The sequence below is a fragment of the Gorilla gorilla genome, chromosome 2 (assembly GCF_029281585.2).
Source record: "Gorilla gorilla gorilla isolate KB3781 chromosome 2, NHGRI_mGorGor1-v2.1_pri, whole genome shotgun sequence".
Classification (NCBI taxonomy): domain Eukaryota; kingdom Metazoa; phylum Chordata; class Mammalia; order Primates; family Hominidae; genus Gorilla; species Gorilla gorilla.
In genome coordinates this window covers 162,102,590-162,122,791 of record NC_086017.1, presented here as the reverse complement: position 1 = coordinate 162,122,791, position 20,202 = coordinate 162,102,590, and the positions used below count along the sequence as shown (strand labels likewise).

Genomic DNA, 20,202 nt, shown 5'->3' with positions numbered 1-20,202 from the left:
CTCTTCTTCATTACTTTATATGCTAATTATGAGAATTACATATGATAATTTAGGTAGAATACTTCACAAGTTGCCAGATGTAAGTTCTTACTAAACATTAACTTTGTAGGTCAGAGCTCAGGACAATAACATGGCGTATAATAAACATTCACTAGATACTCACACACACACACACACACACACACACACACACACACATACACACACACACACACAGTCCTGTGTCTGTAGAAGGAGGAATCTCATTGGAAATGCAAAGTTAAAAAGCTGTTACTGAATTCTGAACTTTAGTTTCCAGGTCTTGACCATTTAACCCGACCTACCTGCTGCTTAATCTTTGCTCATAACTGTCTCTAGTCTCCCAAATAGATTACCTTTGCTGAGACCTGTGCATTTTTATGATGAATCCATAGAGTCACCTATCTGACCACCATCCCTCTTTCCATCAATATGCCCTTATCTTTACAGATCCTGGTATTCCTTGGACCCAGAAACACATTCCCTTGCTATTATCCTAAAGCAGCTAAGCCTGTTAAAGGAAAGCATTTAGAAATCTAGATATTTGCTCCTGCATTTTCATATTTCTGTATGCCAAGAAAAATTTTAATCAAATTCTCTACTGATACATTAGGTATAAACCATGGATCTGGGAGAAATTAAGTTGGAAGGACAAGGACCCATGGTTGATCTAGAGCACTTAATATTCATGTAGGACCAAATTCTGTTTAATATTTTTATCCTGCTGTAATTAAAAATTTTTGACATCAACTATCAATACAGGTACATATGTTCTCCCTACCTCTGCTAAAGCTCCTTCCCCCACCACCAAAAACAATAACAAACAAAAAACAAAAATAAAAACGTCGATAAGTGAACTTCTCAAGTTGCTGAAAATTTACCATCAGATTCAAGCCTGTTTCTGAAAGTTTCAACTCACCCAATCAGACAAAAGGCTGAGGGAGGGAAACATTTATCAAGTTACACTGAGGACTCCATCTGTTATCTTAGACCTTTGTTACCAAGTGACACAGAGGAGATACTTGAAGGCAGTTTGAAAGACTTGTTTTACAGATTCTTAGTCCAAAGATTTCCAGTTAGGGAGAAGAAGCAGCAGAAAAGGAGAAAAGCCAAGTATGAGTGATGATGAGGCCTTCATCTACTGACATTTAACCTGGCGAGAACCGTCGGTGAAGTTGCCTTTTCAGCTGGGAGCTGTCCGTTCAGCTTCTGTAATAAATGCAGTCAAAGGGGCAGTCCCTTCCCATTGCTCACAAAGGTCTTGTTTTTGAACCTCGCCCTCACAGAGGCCGTTTCTCATCATGCCAAGCCAACAGAAGAAAATCATTTTTTGCATGGCTGGAGTGTTAAGTTTTGCATGTGCCCTAGGAGTTGTGACAGCCTTGGGGACACCGTTGTGGATCAAAGCCACTATCCTCTGCAAAACGGGAGCTCTGCTCGTCAATGCCTCAGGGCAGGAGCTGGACAAGTTTATGGGTGAAATGCAGTACGGGCTTTTCCACGGAGAGGGTGTGAGGCAGTGTGGGTTAGGAGCAAGGCCCTTTCGGTTCTCATGTAAGTAGCAATTGCATTTGAATTATTTAATGCTTTAGGCAGACTCTTCCCAGTGTTGCGAGGAATTATATTTGAGAATTTTGCCGTGTTTACTGCAGGACTTTTTAAATCGGTGTGAACCATATGAAAAACCTATGACTCTGAGCAATTTCTTCTTCCTAGTTTTTATTATTTTATACTTGCTCTTTTTATTATAGTATAGAGTTAATTCATTGTTACATAATTAAGGTTTTTGGAAATATTGGCAATTAAGATGCTTAAGTATTAATATTTATGTAAAAAATTATGGAGTCTTTTTAAAAAAGTAAACTTGGGGAAATAGGAAAGCTGTAAAGAATGATCTTTATGCCTTTTGTTCTTTATAAAAAGAACCAAAGTCATGGGCTCCTTATTTAACCCTACCTGCTTTGCCACCTTTTTCATGATTTTGTTTCCTGCTCCCCACTCCCTCCCGTTATTCCTGCTAAGACCTTTCCTACTGCTAAATATTCAGTTTTCATTTTTAACTAATTTGGAATCATTTGGCTGTAGAAATTTAAAATGATCTGCTGTGCTAACTGGGAAAGAAATGGATGCCTATTTAGTATAGAACATTTTAAACTGATTGACCTGCAAATCATGTAGAGAATATGAGAGAGATTTTCTTGTTGTGATTTTTGTGAAATGGAAGTGTAATCCACAGTATTTATAACCTGTTTATCTTAAGAAGAGAATTTTTAAAAATTACCATGTGAATAGGCAACTCATTAAATGAAAATTAATAGGAAGTCATTTGTTATATCTCTTACAACACACATTCAGAAGTTATTATTATTTCAGAAGGGCTGGTTTGGAACAATCTTATGAAGACACAGTCAGTAAATTACTGCATAAATCACTCTTCAGGAAAGGAGGTTACCAACTGAAGCATTTAAAATGAATTATTATTTTGCCCAGGTTTTTTTTTTCTTTCTAGTATAGGTAGAAGGCTAAATTAATTGAATTTATTATTAACATATGCAGTGCCTAATTAAATTTCAGTGCTGGTCTATTTATATTTCTGCAACATTCCTTACATCTTCTTAGCAGTCATTGGACACCAACCTTCAGCTCACATAGGTTACTAAGTGATATGAATTTTCATAGGGCTCCAGAAAATTTCCAAGAATTGGTTGTTAGCTTTTTAACTGATGAAGTGGATACCAGTTCTTTTCACTGAATGGCTTTTATTCATTAAGGTAATGGGGCTGTTAGAGTTGCTTAGTTTTCCTGGGGAAGGGGAAGGAAGAAAACAAAGTGGAATGTCATGTGATATGCAACTGTATTAAAAAACCGAAAAGGAAAAAAGTTGAGAGAGATGATTTAACCATGAGTCACCGGCAGCCAAAGCGTGAGTAAAGCTTCTCACAGATGAATTTAGACAAAAGCGGAGAAGGTACTGGTGAATTTTCTGGAGCCTTTACATTTTCTACAGTGAAATGGAGATAAACTTTACTCATGCCATAGGACATGTTTCAAAACAATAATAAGATGTTTTCTGAACACTTACTACACAGTAAGCACTTTATATGCTTTGTCTCATTTAATCCTTACACAGCCACATTCCTCTGGGGTTTAGCGAATGATTTTTGTGGTTGTGTCCTCTGCTGGTCCTGTCTAAGGATGAAGTTGTTCTAATTGGGTGCCCCTCCTTTTGCTTTCTGTGAGGACTCGCAGAACTGGTGGGGTTTAAACAGTACCCTCACTTATCTCACAGAATTTCATTAGCTCCCAGATACCCCTAACATTCTCCCCCTAGCCTAGTGAAGAAAATCTTCCATTTACTTGTTTGTTCTGCAGTGACAGCTCCATCAATATACAAGACTATACATATTAAGTGTACTGTGTATACTATACATGTTAAAAATCTCATTCATTTTGGTGAGGCCCAGCTAAGAATACTTACAGTAGAGCTTTTTTTTTTTTCCTAAGCATAAAAGTATCTTTTTCAATGCAGCATGAGACAGAGTTGGGAAAACCAAAATAAATAGATCCAATGGACTCCCCAAAGAGGATAATATTGATTTAAATAAACACCCCTCTCAGTGTTAAAACTTTCTAATCAACATGCCTTTAGGACACATTGCACCCTCAAAGTTTACACTCCCATTGCAACGCAGCTTTGTGGTTCACGTTTTTTCCATTCAAAATGTCATTACCCTGTCAATGATGTTTCATCAACGTTTGCTTGGATGAGAATCCTCTGATATTCTTCCTGATAGAAATGTATAAGCCCTGTTCATATAAATGAATAAAAGGTCTAACCTTACTTTCTCAGTAGTAGCTTCCTTGGAGCAAAAAGCAGGGACCTCCAGAGAGCTCAGGTGGATGACTCTTTTCTGTTTCTTCCAGAGCTCGACTTACAATTAGTGCACAATTCATTTCCCAGAATGTCTTCTTTCTTATTGTGCCTTTAGAAAGTTATTAAGCAAACATTTGAATTCACAGAATCTTACCGGTGTAAGAGGAATGGAAAAGGTAACTTATCAAGGTAACAATCACTTCGTGGCCAGTTTTCTCGGCTCACTGCAACCTACCCCTCCTGGGTTCAAGCGATTCTCCTGCCTCAACCTCCCAAGTAGCTGGGACTACAGGCGTGCACCACCATGCCCAGCTAATTTTTTTTTTTGTATTTTTAGTAAAGACAGGGTTTCACCATGTGGGCCAGGCTGGTCTCATGGCAAGTTTTCTTTGTGTTGTCATGTTATTATCAATTAATAGGAATTTATATTTCAGTTCTGTTAGGTGGATAAACACTATTTTGCATACCTAAATGTTTCATTTATATCAGCACTGGCCAATAAAAATATACTATAAGCAGGCCGGGTGCAGTGGCTCACGCCTGTAATCCCAACTTTTGGGAGGCCAACACTTTGGGAGGACACAAGGTCAGGAGATCGAGACCATCCTGGCTAACCTGGTGAAATCCCATCTCTACTAAAAATACAAAAAATTAGCCAGGCGTGGCGGGGGCGCCTGTAGTCCCAGCAACTTGGGAGGCTGAGGCAGGAGAATGGCATGAACCCGGAAGGTGGAGCTTGCAGTGAGCTGAGATCTTGCCACTGCACTCCAGCCTGAGTGACAGAGCAAGACTCTGTCTCAAAAAAAAAAAAAAAAAATATATATATATATATATATATTACAAGCCACAAGCCACATATGTACTTTTAAATGTCCTAGTAGCCATATTATAAAACAAAAGTAAAAAGGAACAGATGAAATTAATTTTAATGATTTTTTTAAACCCAAGATATCCAAAATATTATCATTTTAACATATAATTAAAAATGTATTGAGATGTTTTACATTTTTTTTTTCTTGACGCTGTCTTGGAAATCTAGAGTGTATTTTACATTTACATTACATCTAATTCAGTCTAGCCACATTTCACATGCTCATTTTTTTGTGTGTGGTTTTATGGAGCAGAGAGTTTAATAGGCAAGAAAGAAAAGAGAAGGCAGAAGGAAAAGGCTCCCCTGTACAGAGACGCTGGGGGGGCGCGCTCCAAAGCCAAAAGAGGAGGTCCCTAAGTGTGGTAGACACCAGCCAGGAATATATGCAGTGTCTAGAGGAGGGGATGTCTGATTTGCATAGGGTCACATGCTCATTTTTATGGGTACTGTATTGGTCAGTACAGATTTAGATGGGGATTTGCTCTGAACAAGTTGGTCATTGATGGTGTTCATATTTTAATTGAATTTTTCCTGGGTTCTGCTGTACAAGTCCATGTGTGTTAGTTTCATGTGCAATGCTTGTGTCACTTTTAAAACGCAGATATATGGCATAACATGAGAATGAAAAATGGACCAGAGAAATAGTTTGGCAATGTAGTCATGTTTGTTCCTATTAAATGTTCCCTATTGACCACTCTATCTCTTCTAATTATAACAAGAATCTGCCCTGCCAGCATGCCCAGTTACGCTGGGAAAACTTCTGCCTCATTTACTCTGGCTGATCCTCATCCACTTATGGGTCAGTGGTTCATTTTCTAGAGGTCACCAGCATTCATACCTAGCATACAATTTCATTCATTATAATGAAGGAGTGTTTTCCCTTCAAAGAGACACAACTAGCGGGCTTAATTTTTCTTGATATGTCACCTGTAAAATTTTAATGATGATGTTTAAACTCTAAATGTAGCCATCAAGACAAAAACTGCAAATTTTGAGCCTCAGTGTGTGTGGGTGGGTTTCCGTTTCGGTAATTTGAAACATTGCAGAATATCATCAAAATATGATACCCAAGAATCATATGGTATCAATCATTCCTAGATATACTGATCTATTCATTGCCAAGATAGTTCAATGAGCTGGCAAAACATATGGAATTATTTTCTTAAAATGTGAAAAATAAAATTTAATCAATCATGTATCACAGCTTGCAACTTTAGTCATACTTTGAAAAGCATTTTAATTTGGACCTCATGATTGAAAATTTATAAAAAGCTGAACAGAAATTAGTTCACTTCATATTTTAGAAAAGCAGAGTTTCTTTACTAAATGAGGCATTTGACCCAAATTGGAGAGAAAATGTTGAAACTACTTCTGTGAGCAAGCAAGTGGCTTCTCAAACACATGTTGGGATGAAATGGTTGGGCCTCAGGGTCTCAGTGCCTGTCACTGAGAGTTGGCACTCTCTATCTCCATGGTCTCCTCCAAGTGTGACTCTTGTCTCTTGCTGACCTGACCTGCCCCAAGTGACTCACTGGTCATGACCCTGCACACCTTGCATCTCTCCTATCACTCTGCCGATGGCAGAGCTACAAAGGTCTTTGATGTAGCTCTGTCTGGTATCCTGTGTTTCCTCCTATGGTCTGTGTGGAAGCAGGTATGGGGGTGTGTAGAGGGGAAGCCTATGAAGTTCATCTGCAAAGACTACCTGGTTAGGGGAAGAGAGGAAGAAGCTATATGCACCATTTCACCAGCAAGCATGGGCTCTTCTGCCTTTTAGCTTAGGGGTCCTGTTGTCTAGTCTCACTCACCTATTAAAACAGTCCAGCAAATAGAGGTTTTGTTTACCTCCCATTAAAAAAAAGCAGTTAATGGAATAGAAGATAATAATGTATGAGAAGCACTATTGTGAAAGAAAAACCTTCAGCTTCTCTCAGCCAAATAATTGCTTCCTCCTCTGTCCTTCCCAGACCTTGATGTTTGCTCTATTATTTCAAAACAACTATATTATAAATATTTGAGAATGTGTATTTCCCTGCAAGGAGATCTTAATCTCCAAGAAGGCAGGAGCTGTGTATTATTCATCCCAGTGTTCCTTCAAACCAGGGCCTCAGACAGTGCATGGCCCAAAGAGGTACTTAATAATCGTTTGGTAAACTGACACCATTGAAATTAAGCAACCTGGATTTGAGGTGGGTCTCTGCCACTCACAAGAGATTACGCTTTGAGAAAATTCCATCACTTCATTGATTTTGAGTTCTTGCATCTGTATATGGGAGACGATACTAGGTGATTTCTGACATCTCTCACCATTTAAACGCTCTGTGATCTATACAACGAGGGGCTGGCTGTTCTAGACAAGTTCCTTCCCGTTTACAGTTGCATAACCCTTCTAATCTTAGTCACATGATGACTCCACTGACAGATTTTTGGCCACCATCATTAGACATGCTGAGTTACCTGTGCCTTTGCTCTGATCCTCAAAACTCATGATTTTTAGTTTTCTGAAATATCTACCATTTATCAGGATCCAGACAGATTTCATGACCAAAGTGCATCCACTTTCTTTTCTCTCCCATTACAATCTTTTACTTTTTGTGTGGGAAATTGCATGTTAAAGAAAGGGAAATTGAAGAATGGGATGCTTTGGAATTCTGGCAAGATGGATTAGTGGGTTCCAGAAAGTAGGGGCAGCCACAAATACCAAAATAAATGAGATGGTATTATTGAGAAAGCACAAATGGAAGAAGGTCAAAAGCAAGAAGAAGCTGACATCCTGCTTCCTCCAATTTTTGCTTTCTCTGTTTTTCCAAGAAACTCCTCTTCCAGCCTTGCTGAAAAACTCCACTTTCCTAAATCTAACTTCTTAAACTGATAATGGCAAGAAGTTAGGAATGACCAATATGTTTAACACTCCAAGAGTATTTGTTTTGTTTTGTTTTGAGACTGGGTCTCACTCTGTCGTCCAGCCTGGAGTGCAGTGGTGCAATCACAGCTCACTGCAGCCTTGACCTCTCCTGCCCAAGGGATCCTCCCACCTCAGCCTCCTGAGTAGATGGGACCACAGGCATGTGCCACTACACCTGGCTAACTTTTAAAAAATTTTTTTGTAGAGATGGGGTTGCCCAGGCAGGTCTCAAACTGCTGGGCTCAAGCAATCCTCCTGCATTGGCCTCCCAAAGTGCTAGAACTATGGTCATAAGCCACTACGCCTGATCTCTCCAAGGGCATTCTTTACCCAGAAGAGGAACTTGGCAGAAATTATCCTCCAATTGGTGAGGAATACGGAGAAAATGACTTTAAGCAAAGGAATTTCTGGTTCTGCCTACCTAATCCAGAAAAAGAAGTTTTATTTCTTCCTTCCCCTAGTAACTATCTTCCCATATTCATATAAAAAAGTGCAGAATCAACATTGTTCAAGAATTAATAATTTTACTTGTAAGCACATGTGCACATGCACACCCATATACCTTCCTTCCCTTTAAATCATCCCACACCCTAATAGTAGTAAAATCATTGACCCGAGCATACCTGGGAGAGGAAGAGGAGTCTGACAGGGGCAGGTCCTAAGTGGCACTCCTGGAACTTAACCCTGGTATATATGAACTTTACCTATTGAAGGATGACTCCTCAACTGTTCTCACAATTTGCTGCTCTGCTTTCTTTTCTAATTTCTGAAGGTGACTCATCTTCCCCAAGGACTTTCAGACTTCTCAGAAGAAAATAATATTGGGTGGGTCTCTGCCACTCGCAAAAGATTAGACTTTGAGAATGATAAAAGTATATCAGTATATACTCATTAATATTGAATTACTTTAATATTATGATATTGATATAATGATAGAATGATATTGATAAAAGCAATATTCAATAATGAATATTATTTCAGCTGCCCATTTATTGGGTGCCTCATAGGTGCCAGGCATTTTGTATGTATTATCTACAACCCTTACATGGGACATGTTATGATGCTGTTTCTCTTGAAGAAATATGGAAACTGGAAACAGAGAGGTCACCACAATTTTCCAAAGTCACATAGCTAATACGTAGCAGACTTGGGATTCAAATTCATATGCATATGGTAGATCATGCTCTTCCTCTGCTACATTTTGCCCCCTTAGAATATGAAAAAGGAATACAAAGAGATGAAGAAAATATGTAAGATTATCCTTCAATTTCACTATCTTTTTTAAAAATTTTTTTTATTATACTTTAAATTCTGAAATACATGTGCAGAACATGCAGGTTTGTTACATAGGTATACACGTGCCATGATGGTTTGTTGCACCCATCAACCTGTCATCTACATTAGGTATTTTTCCTAATGCTATCCCTCCCCTAGTCCCCCACCCACCGACAAGCCCCAGTGTGTGATATTCCCCTCCCTGTGTCCGTGTGTTCTCATTGTTCAACTCCCACTTATGAGTGAGAACATGCGGTGTTTGGTTTTCTGTTCCTGTGTTAGTTTGCTGAGAATGATGGTTTCCAGCTTCATTCATGTTCCTGCCAAAGACATGAACTCATTTTATGGCTGCATACCATTCTATGATATACATGTGCCACATTTTCTTAATCTAGTCTATCATTGATGGGCATCTGGCTTAGTTCCAAGTCCTTGCTATTGTGAACAGCGCTGCAATAAACATATGTGGGCATATGTCTTTATAGTAGAATGATTTATAATCCTTTGGGTACAGACCCAGTAATGGGATTGCTGGGTCAAATGGTATTTCTGGTTCTAGGTCCTTCAGGAATTGCCACACTGTCTTCCACAATAGCTGAACTAGTTTACACTCCCACCAACAGTGTAAAAGCGTTCCTATTTCTCCACATCCTCTCCAACATCTGTTGCTTCCTGACTTTTTAATGATTGCCATTCTAATTGGAGTGAGATGGTATCTCAGTGTGGTTTTGATTTGCATTTCTTTAATGACAAGTGATGATGAGCTTTTTTCATATGTTTCTTGGCCGTATAAATGTCTTCTCTTGAGAAGCGTCTGTTCATATCCTTTGCCCACTTTTTAACAGAGTTTTTTCTTGTAAATTTGTTTAACTTCCTTGTAGATTCTGGATATTAGTCCTTTGTCAGATGGGTAGATTGCAAAAATTTTCTTCCATTCTGCAGGTTGCCTGTTCACTCTGATAATAGTTTCTTTTGCTGTGCAGAAGTTTTCTTAGTTTAATTAGATCCCATTTGTCAAGTTTGGCTTTTGTTGCCATTGCTTTTGGTGTTTAGTCATGAAGTCTTTGCCCATGCCCATGTCCTGAATGGTGCTGCCTAGGTTTTCTTCTAGGATTTTTATGGTTTTAGGTCTTATGTTTAAATCTTTAATCCATCTTGAGTTAATTTTTGTATAAGGTGTAATGAAGGGGTCCAGTTTAGTTTTCTGCATATGGCTAGCCAGTTTTCCCAACACCATTTATTAAATAGGGAATCCTTTCCCCGTTGCTTGTTTTTGTCAGGTTTGTCAAAGATCAGATGGTTGTAGATGTGTGGCATTATTTCTGAGGCCTCTGTTCTGTTTCATTGGTCTCTATATCTGTTTTGATACAAGTACCATGCTGTTTTGGTTACTGTAGACTTGTAGTATAGTTTGAAGTCAGGTAGCGTAATACCTCCAGTTTTGTTCTTTTTGCTTAGGATTGTCTTGGCTATTCAGGCTCTTTTTTGGTTCCATATGAAATTTAAAGTAGTTTTTTCTAATTCTGTGAAGAAAGTCAATGGTAGCTTGATGGGAAAAGCATTGAATCTATAAGTTACTTTGGGCAGTATGGCCATTTTGATGATATTAATTCTTCCTATCCATGAGCATGGAATGTTTTTCCATTTGTTTGTGTCCTTTCTTATTTCCTTGAGCAGTAGTTTGTAGTTCTCGTTGAAGAGGTCCGTCACATCCCTTGTAAGTTGTATTCCTAGGTATTTTATTCTCTTTGTAGCAATTGTGAATGGAAGTTGACTCATAAGTTTGCTCTCTGTTTGTCTGTTATTGGTATATAGGGATGCTTGTGATTTTTGCACATTGATTTTGTATCCTGAGACTTTGCCAAAGTTGCTTATCAGCTTAAGGAGATTTTGGGCTGAGATGACGGGGTTTTCTAAATATACAATCATCTCATCTGCAAACAGAGACAATTTGACTTCCTCCCTTCCTATTTGAATACCCTTTATTTCTTTCTCTTGCCTGTTTGCCCTGGCCAGAACTTCCAATACTGTGTTGAATAGGAGTGTTCACCACCTATTTTAAGAATAGTATTGAAGCCTCACAAAAGCTGGTTCTTATGTAACCATCTGAGAGTATTTGGCCTTATGACTTGAATTCATTCATTGCCTTTTTATTTCACATTTTAGTGATCCTGATGTCTAAATCTTAATCTTTGATCCTTGCAAGGTAAAATAGCCAAGTGAAGCCTGTTTAATAATATTGGTTGAGGAAGTCACATGCTTATGATCAATCTTTGGGTTATGTAATTATATTACCTTAATGTTGGCAGTTTAGGTGTAAGGCAGAGATATCTGATCACATGTGTGGTTAGCTAATATAAGATCACTGCCAACTAAAATCTTCATGGTATGATCTTCAAAGTTAGCTACTTTGACCACAGCAATGATTTCACCACAGCAATTAACAAAATGGCAGACTCTTTCCTGAGGTGGCATGAACAGTTTTAAAACAAAGTCAAGGACCAAAAGAAAAGCAGGCACATGGCATTTGATTCATTAAAAAAACTAGTATTGTATTAAGAGCCAAGGGGATAGAATTGTAGCATCAATTAAAATCTTGTTTGAAAAAAAATAAAAACAAACGTCCATTTTTATCTCTCAAATATATTAGGGTTTTCATAAAGTTATAGGTGTATTTTTAAAAAAACAAAACCCATATACATTAAACTGAAAAATTTGCCTGTCATCTCATCATGCAGCTAAATGCAATTGTCTATGGCGAGATACACTCTTATTAGAGGTATGATAGCACTAACTAATAGCAAACTTTGTACCTGGTAGTCTAATTTATGCAGGGTTCATATTTCGCTCCCTCTCAGCATGTTGTAACTGTGGCAAAGCCATTCTCAGGAGTTATTACCCCAACATAATCATACCCCTGTGGATTAGGAGCAGTTAAATGGGTCCTGTTATCAGAGACACATATGTGCCACAGCAGCTGTCGTCCCTAAGCCACCATGGGTGATTAAGACTCACTGATGGGACTGCCTCTGAATAGGCTTGAGAGAGGTGGATACACTTCAGCTGAGAGAAATTCAGGTAAGGGGCTGAGAAAATCAGATTTTGAATGGTTTTATCATACCATCAGGTCTCCTTTTAAGTGCTGGGGTCATGGATTTCATTCAACCTGACCACATAGCCTTTGGAAGCTTGGCTCAATACCTGAGTGTGAGATTATGGGTGATATTAAAGGAGATGAATGCATTGAGCTGATGCCAGAGAATGTCTTTTACTGGATTTTCATAATGACTGGCTGCAGATGGGCTGAGGGGAAAGTCAGATCAAGAGCATTTCTGTAAGAAGAAAGAAATCTTCCCTCTTATTCTCTTTCAAGAAAATGAATAGCTGAGCACCAAGAGGCCAAATACTTTTTTAAAAAACACATCCTTTTATGTAGAGAAGGACAAGTTGAGACGAAAAACAGGACCTCTGAAACTGTCTTTGTAGCTTTAATCTAGGAAGAAATTGCGGCACCATTGCTGACATCATTATCAGAGGCCGCCGTAGTTCTGAGAGCTTCACAGATGGCCTTTTCTGCATTTTACATCCGGCCAGATGAAGGCAAAAAGGTTGATGAAACCAAAACTATTAGATCAGTGGTCCATAACTCTGGCTGCACTTTAGAATCATCTGGGGAGTCCTTAAAACTACTGATCCTGAGGCTCCATCCCAGACCAATTGAATCAGGATCTCTGGGGGTGGGACCTGAGCATTGGAATGCTTTAAAAGTTCCTCAGGGACTCTAATGTGCAGCCAAGGCTGAGAATGACTGAGGTGGATGGTGGCCAAGACAGGTGAGGCCAAGAGTTAGAAGCCCTTACTGTTAGGGAAGGCAGAAGCCACAAGGAGGAGGGGAGGGGGAAGGAGCAGTATTTAGCATTTCTTCCACACAGTTGGGGGGTTTTCTGATCAAAATTAAGCTGGGATCTTTCGCTTCCATTTTCATGAAGGTCTTATGCTTTGTCCACAGCCACCTGGCCTCAGGGCAATGAGCAATCTGATTGATGAATTTTCAGTAAGAAACTGAGCATACTTGGCTGTCAGCCCCAGTGGCTTCCCCTGTTTCCAAATCTGCCCACCAGTTACAGGAGCCTGCTCACCAACTGGTTGGGTTAAAGAAGTCGGCTCTGTCCTTGGCAGGGAGGCCTTCAGCTGTCTGGCCCTGTCTGTGACTGCGTGGGTGAAGCTGCCTAATTTGGGGAACTTGATGGAAGATCTAAGCTATGTTCTGTAACAGTTTTATCAGAAGTAAAGTTAACTTTTGACCTCCATCTGCCTGTCTCCTGTGGAAGGGCTCTGCTCCTTCCAAAGAGACTCTCAGGGGTTCTCCTTAGAGGTGTGTTATCAGTCCAAAGATCATTTTAGACCAGCCATTACAGAGGATGTCCAAGAAATTGCACAAGAGAAATAGAAGTAAGAATGAGAGCAATATATCAGACAGTAAGGAAAGTATGTGACTGGTTTCAAATAAGTAATTAACCATAAATCCAAAGTCCCTGCATTATTTATAGCAATAGTCACCCACCTGGTCAGGAAAAAAAAAGTAAAAGACTGAGCTGCAAGATAGAAAGTTTGCCTGAATTCCATGTACTTCAAGGACTACTATGGAGGATTCCTTGGCCCCAATGCAGAGACATGTACTCTGACCACCCATGGGCCAAATCCCTCTTACCCACCCTCAGTGATTCCTCCTGGGACCCTCACTACATTGAGTTCTTACATTCCCCACTCTTTTCAGGGGAAATACAACCCTTCTGCTCTTCTCATGATGTTAAAAATATTTAGACAATTACTTAAAATTTACAACAATCTTCCACATAAATGATCTCACTTATGTTTCTTGTAAGCTCTGTGATTTATTTCTATTATCATCTATGCTGATAGTTAAGGAAACTGAGATATCGAGACCAACATGCATAGTAAATGGCAAAACCAGATGAATTTTAAACTTTCCTAACTCCAAAAGCTACATTCTGCCCAACCCGCCATGCTGCCGCTCAGTTAATGCCTGGCTGTTTGTCTACCCATCGGCCCCTCTACCCATTGTGCTTTGGTGGCACATTGTATTCCAACTGCCTGAGACTCCTGGTTAATGCCATTACGTACAGACTTAGGTTGAATTTACTAGGATTTTTAAGATTTGTAGGATAAGAGATATGACTGTTAGACTGGAATCAGCAATAGATAAAGGGTTAACAATGTTTCAGAATAAAATATAACAGAAAACCCCAGCAGATAGAAGTAAAATGAATGGTAAGGCAGCTGAAATGAAAGCCATACATTTAGAAATATCAAATAAAACACAGATTAATGGCAGACAATAAAGGAACATACTTAGCAGTTAGTAAAAACACTTTTTACCTTATTCTTATTACCCTCCAGTAACCTTTTTTTTTTTTTTTTTTTGAGACAAAGTCTCGCTGTGTTGTCCAGGCTGGAGGGTAGTGACGTGATCTCGGCTCACTGCAACTTCTGCCTCTTGGGCTGAAGAGATTCTCCTGCCCCAGCCTCCTGAGTAGCTGGGACTATAGGGGCCCATCGCTGCACCTGGCTAATTTTTGTATTTTTAGTAGAGATGGGGTTTCACCATGTTGGCCAGGCTGGTCTTGAACTCCTGGCCTCAGGTGATCCACCCGCCTCAGCCTCCCAAAGTGCTGAGATTACAAGCGTGAGCCACCAAGCCCGGCTGTAACCTATTGAAAATAACATTACTTGACATGTGAGACAAATTATTTGTAAGTTAAAGAGTTTATGTGCCTTCAATGCTCCCACCCCTCCCTCCCCTAAAAAGATTATTGAGTGCCCATGATGTGCCTAAGCCTTCTGGTAGACTCTGAGAATGTGAAAAGAATTAGAGGATACTTGTTCAACAACCCAGAATCTAGCAGAAGTGTTTTGAAATGATCAGCCACTTGGGAGAGCTATACTAGCATATCATTCAGGATGGGCTGGGTCATGTTTTAATAACAAGTAAGTTTGAACTTTATAGGTTTGAAACAAAAAAGATGTGTTTCTTGCTCACAGTTCGTATTTTTTGGAGATTGGCTGGAGCTTCATTCCAGGATACTGCCACCATCTGGAATGTTGACAGTTACTGTAACAGAGAAAGAGTTGTGGAGGCTGTCACACTGGCAATTAAATTCGCTGACCTGGAACTGACACATGCCACCTCCACTTATATTTTATTGGCCAAGGCTTGTTACACAGCTACATCTAACTTCAGAGAGGTCAAGATGAGCAAATCCTACCACGAGCTATAGATGGTTGAGTAGCACTCATTATTATCACAATTATTTTATTTGTTATAAAAACATCAAGAAGGAGAGGTACTCTATGTGAGGAATAGGCATAGGAAAATCAGAGGGAAGTTCTTAAAGATGAGCTAGATTTCACTAGATGGCATTGAAGAAACATTCCAAGTAAATGAACAGCATAAGCAAATGCATGAAGAACTTATTGTGGCCCTAGTACAGACGATGCGTGAGAGTGTGGAGGAGGGAAAAGGTAAGACTGGAGAGGAAGGCAGGAACCAGAACAGGGGAGACTGTGTTCACTGTCAGGCAGTTAAGTCTATCTTGTAGGCAACATGAAGCCTTTTAAGGAAGGCAAGCAGCTATGTGACAGGACAGAAGATGGATTGGAAGAAAATCAAAAGAGAAGTGGGGACCAGTCATAAGGCTCCTCCAATATTTGGGGATCCAAACCAAAGCACTGGCAGAGAAATAGAAAGGAAGGGAAGTATTTCCAAAATATTCAAAACAGAAACCAAGAGAACTTGATGACAGAAGATGAACCCAGGTTTCTACTGAATGGACAGTTGTTACGTTCTCTGAGATAAGGAATACAGAAGGAAAAAGTTGAGAGGGAATATGAAATTATTTTTAATCATGTTTAATTTGATCACTTGTGGAACATCAACCAGAGATGTCCATCAGTTACACCAATTTGTAGGTTTTGAGAGAGGCCTGAGGTAGAGGCAGAGAAGTGGGAATCAGCAGATTAGAGGCAGTAGTTGGAACCATAACTGAAGATGAGATTTCCCAGGGAGGGGAGTTGAACAGGAAGGTAGACAAAGGCTGGGTGCAGTGGTTCATACCTGTAATCCCAGCACTTTGGGAGGCTGAGGTGGGTAGATCACAAACAAGATCAGGAGTTCAAGACCAGCCTGGCCAACATGGTGAAACCCTGTCTCTACTAAAAAAAACACAAAAATTAGCCGGGCGTGGTGGCACACACTTGTAATCCCAGCCTCAGGAGGCTGAGGCAGGAGAATTGCTTGAACCCGGGAGGCAGAGGTTGCAGTGAGCCAAGATTGTGCCATTGCACTCCAGCCTGGGCGACAGAGCAAGACTCTGTCCCCCCCGACCCCCCCTAAAAAAGAAAGTAGACAAAGATGTGTCCTAGAAAACACTAATATGAATGGGTAGAGAGGGGAGACTTGTCAAGGAGATTGAGGGGAGAGTCAGTGAGGTGAAACCTTGGAGGATAGACCTTCACCAAGGAAGTAACAGTCAACAGGCCTAAATGCCACAGAGATGTCAAATGAGAGACACTGGAAACGGTTCTTTGAATATTACAGCCAGAACATCACAGGGGACCTTTTCCAAAGCAGTCTTGATGAAGTGGTGGGGAAGGGAGGTCCCTGAAGGAGCTAAGAAGGGACTGGGAGATCATGACCCAGAGATAAGTGTTGCAGGTATAAAAGGGAAAGACTGAGATCAGGAAATAGCCAGAGGATCCCTAAGGCCAGGCTTTGGGTGGGGTGGTGTGTGTGTGTGTGTGTGTGTGTGTGTGTGTGTATAAAATGGGAAGACCTTGAGTATAATTCTGTACTAAGAAGATAGAGCAGTAGAGAGGAAAAGGCTGAAGACAGATGGGAGGGTAAATAGTGAATTAGAAAGGTCTGTGCAAAGATGAGAAAGGATGAGTCTGAAAGCACAGGGAGAAGGGCCAGCCTTGGCTTGGACAGGAGAAAACATTTCTTTCACTAAGAATAAAGGGAAGGTTGGGTATACACCACAAAGAAGGTGTAGATGGGTGGCAATGGAGTTCTGTCAAGTTAAGGGCATTCCATGATAGCCTCACCTTTCTCTGTGAAATGAGAGAGTTTAGTTTACAAGATATTTCTGAGCACTTTGTAAGCCAGGTTCATAGACTGAAAGAAGTGGAGGTGGAGTGTGATAGGTCCTTAAGAATAGGGGAGGTTTGGAATATCTGACAAGGGACAGAGAGGAAAAAACTAGAAAAGGCTTTGCAGAATGGGGGCCCACAGATCAGAGGCTAAGGGGTCCCCATTTGTGCAGGAGAGTAAGGGCAGGGAGGCAAGGGTCACAGCCCAAAATATAGAGCCCCCCACCAAATGACTGCAGGAGGGCAGCTTTCCTATGAGAGCATCCCTATCACTGTTTTCACTCCAAGTCATTAACTTACGACTTACTCAGCTCTGTTTCGTAATAGCAGACTCGAGTAATGAGGGTATGACAGCCTCTCTCTGCATGCCAAGGTATGCAGCGTGGATTTCCTTTTTCGCTTTCTCTCTCCTGTGGCTTAGGTGCCTTCTGTTCTGCTACCAGGATAGAGAACCCAGTGACTAGTTTCTTCTAGCTCTCTTTTTCTGACTAGGTATCTTGTCAGAAATTTCTGCTTACCAGACTTCATGGAGAGGGAATCAAGCTTTGAATCAGGGTTGAAAAAGTAGAGCTTAATATATATATCACAAAATGCCACTCACGTTCTTGAGGTTACCTTGTATCTATATCACAACTAGCATTCTTTTAGAAAGCACCATTACCGAAGTAATCCCTTTCCCGGGAATTCACCCAAAAAGGTTATTCCCACTTATCCCCCATCTCCAAAATAAAAAAGAAAAAGGTATGTGCTGAGAGATGTTCCTGGAAGCATGAGCTGTAATACTGAACCAATAGAAGACGAACTAACAGATTGCAGGGCATCCGTTTGGCAAAAAACTTACGCAGTTATCTAAATGATAGTTATGAAGACAATATGTATAACACAGAAAATGCTTATATTCTGAGTGAAAAGAACAGAAGGTGATTTCAAAACTGCATTGGGATAATAGTAATATAGGAAATAGTGAGATGAACAAAGATTTCAAAGGAACAAAAATAAAGAAAAATTTTGCTTTTTATATTGGTAGGCGTACGGGTGAAATTCCAATTTTAGTTTTAATTTCATAGTTATAAAATTGTTCATAAAAAAAGGTCCTCCATAGACAGTTGGGCTTTGGGACAAACTAACAGAAACAGAGTAGGAAGAAAATTCATCTTACTTCAATCCCCTTTCTCTGCTTAAAACAAAACAAAAAAGAGCTTTGTCATGTTCAGGTGTGCAACGAATTCTTTTTCCAAATCTGGAACTTTAAATCTGCTATTAAACAGGAGTCAGTTTCCATGTAACATGTTGACAATCTCCCAAGTGTGTTGGAATAATTTTTTTTAATAAGGAGATTTGAAATTCCATTTCAATTGCCAACCTGCCTCTTTCAACTTCTAAAAACAAAGTAAAACAAAACAAAAACACACTAGGTCCTATCACCCCCTCTTGCTACTACTATTTTATCTCCATTGCCCTGAATTCTTTCCAAACTTCTTTCCACCGAGCTTTGATTTGTTTTCAGTCGGGTTTATTGAGGCATAATTTACGTACAGTAAAATTCATCCTTCTTAGATTTAGAGGTCTATGCATTTTGACTAATGCATATTGGCTTATAATGACTACCACAACAAAGACATAGAACACACCCATCACTCCCGGGTTCTCCCTGTCCCTTTTTTGGTCCATCTCCTCTCCTACCCCAACCCCTTGGCAACCACTGATCTGTTTTCTGTTCTTATCATTTTGCTTTTTCCAGGATGTTATATATAAGGAATCATGCAGCATGCAGCCTCTCGAGTCTGACTTCTTCCAGTTAGCACAGTTATTTAAGATCTATCCGAGTTATTGTGAGTAGCAGCATCTTTTTTATTGCTGACTAGTATTTCATCACATGGATGGGCCACAACTTGTTTATCCGTTCACCTGTCAATGGATACTAAGTTGTTTCCAGTTTTTGGCAAATATGAATAAAGTAAACATTTGCATACAGATTTTTGTGTGGACACATGTTTTCAATTCTCTTAGGTAAATACCGAGCAATGGGATTGCTGGGTTGTATGTTAAATCTATGTTCAGTTTTCTAAGTTCTGAAACAGTTGGATATCTGTATGCAAAAATACAAACTTGTACCATATACAAAAAATAACCTGAAAGAGATCACAGATGTAAATGTAAACCCAGAACTAAAAACTTCAAGGAGAGAAACATAGCAGAAAATATTTGTGACCTTGCACTAGGCAAAGACTTCTTAGATTTGACATTTGAAACATGATACATAAAAAATCTTGATACATTGGAGTTCATAAAAATAAGAACTACTCTTCAAAAGACACTGATAAGAGAATGAAAATACAAGCCACAGACAGAGAAAATATTTGTGAATTTCTTATCTGATGAAGGGTTTGTATCCAGCATGCATAAAGACTTTTCAAAACTCAATAATAAACAATCCAATAAGAAATGCACAAAAGATACAAACACATCATCGAAAATGACCTCTGAAAGGCAAATAAGCCCACAAAAAATTCTCAGCATCATTACACACTTGGGAAATGCAAATTAAAACAACACTGAGATCAACTACGTATCTATTAAATGGCTACCACTTTAAAAAACCTGCCAAGTGCCAGCCAGAATGTGGAACAAGTAGGACTCTCTTACATTGCTAGTGGGAAGGTGAATGGTACAGCCACTTTGGAAAACACTCCGCAGCTTCTTATAGTTACACATAGGACCTGGGGGTAGAGGATGGATTGACTGCAAAGGGGCAAAACTCCCTGGTAGGGGTGGGGAAAGTTTTTAGAATGGTGAAATTGTTCTATATCTTGATTATTGTGGTGGTTACACAACTGTATGCATTTGTCAAAACTCACAGAACTGTACACTAAAAAGGGATATTTTTATGCTCTGCTAATTTTACTTTAATCTTAAAAATAGGAAGGAAAAAATAAAATCAATGCCACTGTGTGACTTTGGGCAAGTTACTTCACTTCTCTGTGCCTTGGTTTTTTGAAATCTATACATTAAGGATAAAATAATACCTTCCTCATACTGTTAGAATTAAATGTGCTAATTTATGTTTTATATATATAAAATACTTGGCCT

General features: G+C 39.5%; 1 protein-coding gene and 1 long non-coding RNA gene across 3 annotated transcripts in view; one reads left to right on the top strand and one right to left on the bottom strand.

The window, feature by feature from the left end:
* Positions 1-1,350, bottom strand: part of LOC134758107 (uncharacterized) — a 114,199-nt gene extending 112,849 nt beyond the window's left edge. Inside the window, exon 1 of the long non-coding RNA XR_010132978.1 lies at positions 938-1,350. This is a non-coding gene — a long non-coding RNA (uncharacterized lncRNA). The remainder of the gene's footprint in view (positions 1-937) is intronic.
* The window catches only part of CLRN1 (clarin 1), a 46,523-nt gene continuing 27,328 nt past the window's right edge, over positions 1,008-20,202 (top strand). The window contains exon 1 of one of the 2 annotated variants that reach the window (XM_004037848.5): positions 1,008-1,572. In XM_004037848.5, coding sequence (XP_004037896.1) covers positions 1,320-1,572 — 253 coding nt within the window. In that variant the 5' untranslated portion in view covers positions 1,008-1,319. The remainder of the gene's footprint in view (positions 1,573-20,202) is intronic. The other variant, XM_063704294.1, reaches the window with a different exon arrangement.